The sequence below is a fragment of the Cucurbita maxima genome, unplaced genomic scaffold (assembly GCF_002738345.1).
Source record: "Cucurbita maxima cultivar Rimu unplaced genomic scaffold, Cmax_1.0 Cma_Scf00033, whole genome shotgun sequence".
NCBI classification, from domain to species: Eukaryota; Viridiplantae; Streptophyta; class Magnoliopsida; order Cucurbitales; family Cucurbitaceae; genus Cucurbita; species Cucurbita maxima.
The window spans coordinates 650552-659164 of record NW_019272049.1 but is presented as its reverse complement, the minus strand read 5'-3'; the positions used below and the strand labels follow the sequence as shown (position 1 = coordinate 659164).

Genomic DNA, 8613 nt, shown 5'->3' with positions numbered 1-8613 from the left:
GAATAGTTCAAAACATGTCTATCTAAGTGAGTATATCAAGTTTATCTATACATGGTGTTCGTGTTTAGACATAGTTTGAACTCAGCTTCGGTCGATGAATTTTCAACTATTATTTTTCACATTTCAGTTAAATTTCAATAATTCCAATATTTTGTTTTGAACAGTTCATTAGAAGACTTTGAGGTATGATTATTTTCTACTTGAATTAGTTTAAACACCTTCATATCATACATTTTGAAAATTTACCTACCAAATAGTAAAAAATCACTATAAAAAAAACTATTATTTAATTTTCTTTCATACAAAATGAAACACTTCATATATAAAACACACCCCTAAACAGAGAAAATAAATTTATATATGTGCACAAGGAAGTGTCTGTACAACATCATATTGGTGAATGAGACATAATAAATAACAAAAGCAAATAACAGAGTCTCAGCTCAAACCACTTCACCAACCTCGATCAAGTATACCAAACACTTATGCTGGCAATGGTTCTTCCATAACTGCATTCAACAAATTTAATGTGTTATGAAACCAGTGGATTTAAAAGGGTAACTCTTTTTCTCTCTCTGTTCTTTTTGTTTGAGAGTAGAGAAGGAGATAGAAAGAGACCTCTTCTCTTTGTAGGGGCATCAGATGAGACAATTTCAGCATCTTCTTCAACGACAACAGGTTTTTTGGTCGGTACGTTGGGAAGATCCAACTTTTCAGCGTTTTCATCGGATGTTGGGACCTCAGGCAGATCTTCAATAGTGAGCTGAGAAAAACGTTGATGGGGGATTGCCTTGAGATAGTATAGTAAAAGATGAATGGCAGCAGCCGTAGCTATTAATCTTATGCGTTTATAACTTATTCTGGTTTCTCTGTTCAATTAAATGACCGAATGGACCAACCCTATGATGCAGGATGAAAAATAATAATGAATAAGACAACAAAAAAACATATGGTACCTGAGCTTCCAAGCCTCCAAATTCTGCTAAGATTTGCTCCTCATCTTCTTCTGATAATTTCTCTCCTAAGATGGCATTAATTTCCTTCAAAAATATAAATAAAATTTAGGCACAAGAAAAAGGAAACATAATGATATTGGAGCACAGATATTAAATAAAAGAAGTAGATGAATAGAATGATCCCAAAAATCTAATTCAGTTACCGTGCACGACGATGACGTCCTAACTTTTAAGATTTACTGAAAGTATGAAACTAAATTTGGACATGTGAAAGTACGGGACTCTAATAGAGACAATTCACACCAATAAAGAGCTAAATAAATAGTAGAATCAATAAAAGAGTTGGAGCCTTGTTCTAACAACCAAAAGCAGCAATGATCAAATTCCAAAAAGCTGTAGCAAAGGTGAAAACACCCTCTTTATCAATGTTCCAAACCCATGTGTTCTCTTGGTCAGTGAGGACAATTAGGGTTGTATATGGGTTGGGTTGATTCCGTTCGGTTTGAGAAATTTTTTTGGACCAACCCAAAAGTTTAGGTTGGTTGGATTGGGAATTGTTTCACAACCCAACCCAACCCTACCCAAACCTCAATTTTGGGGTTGGGTTGGATTGTCGAGTTGTTCAGTATTTTTTTAAAAAAAGAAAAAAATTAATTTGTTATTTCTGCAACAAGAAAAGGGGTATGCAGAGAGAGGGGGAGGTTGGGTTGATCCAGTTGTTGGTCCACTCAACCCGAACCGAATCAAGTCCTAGTAACACAACCCAACCCAATCCAACCCGAAAATACTATCTAACCCAACTCAACTCTTATAATTCGGGTTGGGTCAGTTCGAGTTCTTGGGTTCTAGAGTTTAATGTACACTCCAAATGACGATTGATGATAGCAAGTTGGATAGGTTTCAAGGACATGTTAATCGATTATAAGTAAGGTGAGTTGAGAAGGAGCATTGAGAATAAGAAATATTTTGGAGAATAGTTTGGAAAGAGTTCTTTTTTTTCTTTTTTTTTTCTTCTTCTTTTTCTTCTTCTTTTAGGAGAAACAGAATTTTATTTTATTAATGAATCAAATTACCAAGGATCAAGAAAAAATTACCTTAAGTGGTTAAAAAATGATTTCCAAGTACAGACGAGAGTAGTAAGAGTATAATGATTACGTTGTAGTGAACATTTACACCAATCAAAAGCACTAAAAAGAATAGTTGGATGTAACCCAATGAAAACCCAAGTATTCATTTTCGCCATAAGATCCACAAAAAAGCTCTATTCATGGCACAACAAATAAGTTTCTTAGTTCATTTGAAAGGATGCCCCACAAGGATTGAGGCAAGGAAATCAGGGATATCACTTGGCATGACCAAAGACCACCCAATTACTTACAGAACCATAATATTTAGAAAAAGAACAGACAATTAGTAGGTGAAAATGTGATTCTGAGTTGAGGAATAGTGATAAGGTAAAGTGCTTGGATTTGGAGAGAGTATCAAGCTTTCAGAGTGCTTGGATTGTATCTGTTTGACAAATTACTTGAGTACCATAAGGGCATATTCTGTGTTGGGTTTCTGAAATGGCAAGGCTGGATAGTTTATCAAGGAGTTTGCATCAAGAAGTTGGTCAAACCAAGGAGCATGCTGACTTAAGGATTCAATATAAAGGCAACCCATTACCCAAGGCCGGCAGTCTCTAAGTAACACCTACCTAGATATTGCAGTTCGAATCTTCAAGTGAACTTAATAAGAAAACTCCTTCATGTCTCCAAAGTCTAGGCCTCAAAGCGGGTGCAAGACTTTTATCTAAAAATAAAAAATATATGCATAATAAAATAGAAAAGATCCACAAAATTATGCAATTTTGTCACCAAAAGCTAAGGAAGAAGAAGATCCCCATATTGTGATGAAGGTTAAGTGATGAGAACATTGAAATTGTCAAATGAGAGATTGTTAGTGAGAAGGAATCACTACAAGAGAAGTAAGATTCAGATTACCTTATTGATCGAATATCTCAAGACAAGAACACTAGTTTGAGATTCGAATCGTTTCACAAGCAAGATCGATCATGTCAAGTTTGAATGATTCTAAACATGCAACCTAAACTACATAAAATTGCAAAGAAACTTAGCCCTTAGCTAAAGGAAAGGTAAGAACACTTAGTCCTAATGATAAGGAATCACTCCAAGGGAATGTAAAATTCAGATTACCTTGTTGATCAAATATTTTAAGGCAAGAATACTTGATTGAGATTTGAATCACTCCACAAGCAAGATCGATCATGTTAAACTTGAATGATTCTAAACATGCAACCTAAACTATATAGAATTACAAAGAAGTTTAGTCATTGGCTAAAGAAAAGCACAAATGCTCTTTTTACTACCTTCTCTAAGTTTCTTTTACAAATATAACATACTATAGCCTTAAAATCAAGGTTATTGTGAGAGTAAAATCAATCAAGGTCAAGGCTAAGATCTCCCCATTCAATAGTCTCCTAGTCCTTTAAGTTCGGCCAAGCTTTAAATCTCAAAAAGAATTTCCGGTCCTTCAACGAGAAAGACTATATAATAGAGGATAACGAGAGGCCAATATCAAAGTAGTGACCCATGTCTCCATCCAAAAGAGGGTGGTGGCGCCATTCCAACTTGGAGACAGATTTTGTTGGGATTGTATCTGTTTGTCTATCTTCCACAAGCAATTAACAATTATTGTGTTCAGTTACTTTCTTACCAATGCACCATTGGTTATACTAATTGTAATATTTTAATTAGGTGTATCCAGTAATGGTTTTATTCTATTCTAATCGCCCAAGCCTACTGCTAGCAGATATTGTCCTCTTTAGGCTTTCCTTTCCGAGCTTCCCCTCAAAGTTTTAAAATGTACTTGCTAGGGAGAGGTTTCCACGTCCTTATAAATAATGTTTTATTCCCCTCTCCAACCGATGTGGCAATCCACTCCCCTTCGAGACCCAGTGTCCTCGCTGGCACTCGTTCCTCTCTCCCATCGATGTGGGATCTCACATCTATTCTTCTTTTTTTTCTCGTGTGGGCTCCTTCTCCCATATAAGAGGGTTATCAATCTTACTATTTGATAATTAGATAATTGGAATACAAGAATATTTAATTCCATCAAAATTAAGATATAACTTGTAACCATAATCTAACTTGTAAACCAGGTAATAGAATAAAAAATTCAAATATGATCCTAATAAAACAATCAATTTAAAAAAACTTACGAACTTACATCTTGATATGCCTTAGCTTCAGCGGTATCATCCATCAGCTTTTGGACATCATCTATATTAATTTCACTTTGTATAGCTTTGATAGCATTATTACCAGCCTTCAAACTTTCAAAAACATCTTTCTGTTTGCTGGCCAATTCAATATCTGACAACTGAGCCAACAACAATATTAAAGCACGTACATAAATTTCTAGAGTACAAAAATTTTTGTGAAGAAGACGATTTAATTCTTAACGTGGAACTAAAAAACCAAACCTTACTATTGCACCGCCAAAATCTTGATTTTAAGATCTAATGCAACCATTACTTTTAAGAGAAACAAAAAAGTATAAATTTCAAGTTAAAAGGGAGAAGACAATGAGATTTGAATAGATAAGGGAAAAATTAACAGAACTCACTTGTTGCTCAACATTAATCAGCCAGGCATCAACTTGCTTTAACAATTCTTCTTGTGCCTTTTTCTTCTTCAAAGCTAACAAGGCCCTATCCTTTTTCTTTTGTCGAACTAACTCTCTTGCAGCGTTCTTTTCTGCTTCAATGACAGCATCAAGCTAGGGAAGAAAAGGTCACGAAAAGTAAAAAATAATTGTTCAATTTTCGAAGTAAAATACACTTGCATTCCTATGAAAGAAACCCAACCAGAAGTTATTTATTGGTTCTGGGTTTTATGCCCAGGGTAAAAGCAACTTTACTTTATGAGTTTAGGATAATTTTGGTCAGGCATAATTCAATTCCATGATTCATAGATCACTTAAAAAGTTATTTAAAATATTGGTGAATTAATACACATACTTCATCAATTTGAATCCCCCACCCCCATGTTGAACTCAAGAAGAAAATACTCATAATTCATCAATATGTCATATTGAATAAATTAAATTTAGATCATTAAAGATGAGTTTATGGCACCATTCTGAAATATGGAAAATCATAAATATTTTGAGAGATGGACTTTTAGGAGAATTCTTTACATAGACTAAGACGGTGGAACATCATGAAAGGGGATATCTTCAAGGTCTCAAGCTTTTTTTAAAAAAAAAAAAAAAAAAATGCAGTACTTTATGAGATATCATTAAAGTTCCATGGTTTTCTAGAAAGAATTTCATAACAAATGCATTAATACTAATGAGACTTACATTTGTTTAATACTTTTTTCAAAACACAAGATGCATACCGAAACACATTCCATGGAGGCAAGCCTCTCTCACATCAAGAGGTGAAAAACAGCATCATCAAAGTGAAGTGAGGTGCACACAAATAAATAAACAAATAAAATTCTCATTAAAATATCATTTTGATCCATATACTTTAAAGACTTGTTCTATTTTAGTCTCTATACTTTGAAATATCCATATTTAATCTTTGTACTCTCAATAAATATTAAAATTAGTGTTACCGTTAATTTATGGTTTTTCTAAAGAAACTTAGTCTCTATGACCATTCCCTCTATAAATTATGGACAAATATTAGGTGTGTTAAGATTTACTAAAAGTGTAAAGACTAAAATAGAATAAGTTACAAAGTACATGGACCAAAATTGTATTATAACCTAAATATATATATATATATATATATCAATAAGTTGTAAAGGAAACTAGTTCTATAATGTCTAAACATGGAACATGAATATTATATACATGAAAGAAAGTAAAAATACACAATAATTTTTCCATTCTATCAAAATTTAACAATCAATTAGCAATTTCGCTGCATGCCCGTCAGTAGTGCCAGATCAATCAAAACATTTATTAGTTCAAACAGTTCAGAAATTGGAGTATTAGCTACAAACAAAAGAAAACAAGGTGTTTTTTTGTTGTGATATAAGGTAATGAGGATGCTGAACTGAGAGCAAAAGAGAAACGTTCAAAGAGAGGAAAAGAAGTAAAAAGCTATCAGAGGAAACAATTGATGAAATGAATCAAACTTTTGAAAAACTGCCCTACCTTCAGTTGCTACTTGCTGGTTCTTTAGTTTCAAACTTCAATGAAAGGAAACATTTTTAAGGAATTGAAGGATAAGAGAAACAGAAAATGACACTTCAAACAAAATTTATGAGATAATTGCTTTAACTACACCTACCCAAATCAGCTTGGCTTTGCTTTTGAGCTCAACATAACAAAGAAGTTGAATAGTACTATTTCAATTACCTTCTAGTGGCAACTGCAGAAAAAGCACAAGTAGTTTTTTAACTGTACAACTCGATTGAAAAAGTCGAATCCTCCAATTTTAAATCTTCTAAACTAATGTTATTATTGCTGATTTTGCCTAACTATTCTTCAGGTCTGAGATAAATTCAACAGTCTTTATAGCATTATCTATCCTTACAAAACACAGTGTATCCAAAACTGCAAGTAAGAAACATCAATCTTGTCACTATCAAAGAGTCCCTCATATGCCTTCTCAGTCATGTTTGATCTCCTTTGTTCTTTCTTCTCATCTTCTAATTCTATTATTTATCTGTTGATATAGGGAACAAATATTTTATTAAATTACTTGATAGGAAAAGTAAATATGTTATTGATGATATTGAATATTGCAAAAGGGAATACCAATACCAGAAATCCTATCAGATAGAGTTGCATAAAAAGCTCTCCAATTAACAAGATCATCAAGGTTGTAGATTATGAAAGGGGGATAGCATTTACCCCAAGTAAGATACAGGGTTGATATATATATATAAATATATATATATATATACATATAATGTATATACGGGCCGAAGTTAAAGGCCTCACAAGGGCAAACTCATGGTTATCCAAACTCATGGATCATTGTTTTTCTTTTCTTTCTTCTTAATGAAGAAACCAACTTTCAGAGATAAAATGAGAATATACAAGATCAATACAAGGAAAAAAAAAAAAAAAAAAAGAAGAAAAGAAAGAAAGTTCCAGTTCAAAAGGAGGGAGAAAGGACAATCCCAAGAATTTTTGGTAACAGAGACCCAAGCGTAGGTCTGACATCTGAACTACTCCAGCACATACATGCATTAACCAACAATGAATGGGTTAACTTTTTGTCACAATCAAAGAAAATATAACATTTATCATGTTCCTTTAGCTCAAAACTTCTCGAACTAGAAAACACACCATCAGTAATAAATCTTAGAGCTTCATGGAATTCCAAGAATTAGATAGTAACTGCAAAATACATTTGTAATATAAGCTAATTACATCATATAAAGGTTAGAACATTCTCAATAATTTTCCCAGAGGCGTTTTCAAACTGCAGAACTTGAACATACAAGCAAACGGGGAAGTCCTTCATGGGTTTATAAGTAAGGAATACATCTCCATTGTTATGAGTCTTTTTGGGTAGTCCAAAGCAAAGCAATGAGAGCTTATGCTTAAAGTGGACAATGTCATACCATTGTGGAGAGAACAAACTATGGGGCTGAGAGTAAACACGAAAAGGGTCCTATAAACCAATTTATTCTACCTAATAATGCTAAAGTTATGCTCTAACAGCCACACAAAAAAAACACATTTTACCACGGCTTGCAATTCCAGAAACATATTCAGTTCTTTCCAATCCAGTTTCATTCATACGCAATCGAAAGAATCCAACTGCAGGAGTAAATTAAGAATAGGGGATGAATTAAAAACCTGCTGTTGATATTGACCTAGTTTGCGTCTCTGCGTCTTGAGAGAAAGAATCGCTTTATCAACATCGGTGACTTTGGGCTTCTTGACGAACAAATTCCCCATCTACTTCTCCCAATTGGAATACCGATCACTTTGTTTCCTCAACTTGGGGAATACAAGTGATTGCCTTAGCAAAGGGATTGAACAGAACAGATCCGTCAATCCCTCATTCCTCGTCTTTGATTCCTTTGAAGAATGAAGAGCCACCGGATTGGCTTCGGACTCGGCGTTAGGGAGGCAGGGGTCGGTTCTCGTTTTCATTTCCTTTTCCTTTGTTTAATTTTTTTTTTCTTCCCTTAATGAATTGTGAAAAAAAAAAAAAAAATTATTTCGTCCAACCAGACTATTTATTTAGTTAAAATTATTTTTATTGTATTTTACCCATCATTAAATCAATAAAAATTCAATGACAAGCTCAACGCTCGCTAAGGTTAACCAAGTAAATGCTCTTACTATCAGGTTGGTTATAACTTGAATGTTGTATGATGACACGTACCCCGTGGCTTTGCATGTGTCATATGCTTACTATATATAAAAGGTTACGAAATGATATGCTTACAGTATGATATGTGGATTAGATGATATATGTTATGAAACGGTATGTTTATAATATGATATGTTATGAGATGATGATATGCTCGTGACATGAAATATGAATGTTATGACCTAATTGATTGATGATACGATGCATGATGTGATATGGTGTACGAGATGATATGTGCATAGAATGATATGATATGTTAGAAGACACGATATGTTATGATAGCCCATATGCCTGACATGATAT

The 8613-nt window shown here is 33.6% G+C and overlaps 1 protein-coding gene across 1 annotated transcript; it reads right to left on the bottom strand.

The window, feature by feature from the left end:
* Nucleotides 1–300: 300 nt before the first annotated feature.
* On the bottom strand, nucleotides 301–8089 carry LOC111467276 (vacuolar protein sorting-associated protein 20 homolog 2-like). Its single transcript, XM_023112132.1, has 6 exons — nucleotides 7788–8089; nucleotides 4584–4736; nucleotides 4185–4337; nucleotides 957–1040; nucleotides 619–763; nucleotides 301–509 (listed from the first exon to the last, which is right to left on the bottom strand). The coding sequence occupies exons 1-6, from the start codon at nucleotides 7887–7889 to the stop codon at nucleotides 484–486; spliced, it is 663 nt and encodes a 220-aa protein (XP_022967900.1). The 5' UTR covers nucleotides 7890–8089; the 3' UTR covers nucleotides 301–483.
* Between the last annotated feature and the right edge of the window lie 524 nt (nucleotides 8090–8613).

Bases quoted from the DNA above. Each gene is read 5' to 3' on its own strand.
- LOC111467276 (XM_023112132.1), bottom strand. From the start codon at position 7,889: ATGGGGAATTTGTTCGTCAAGAAGCCCAAAGTCACCGATGTTGATAAA. The intron at 4,338-4,583 runs GTGAGTTCTGTT...TTGTTGGCTCAG, and splicing joins TGATTAATGTTGAGCAACAA to TTGTCAGATATTGAATTGGC. The intron at 1,041-4,184 runs GTAAGTTCGTAA...ATATTTTTGAAG, and splicing joins AAGCTAAGGCATATCAAGAT to GAAATTAATGCCATCTTAGG.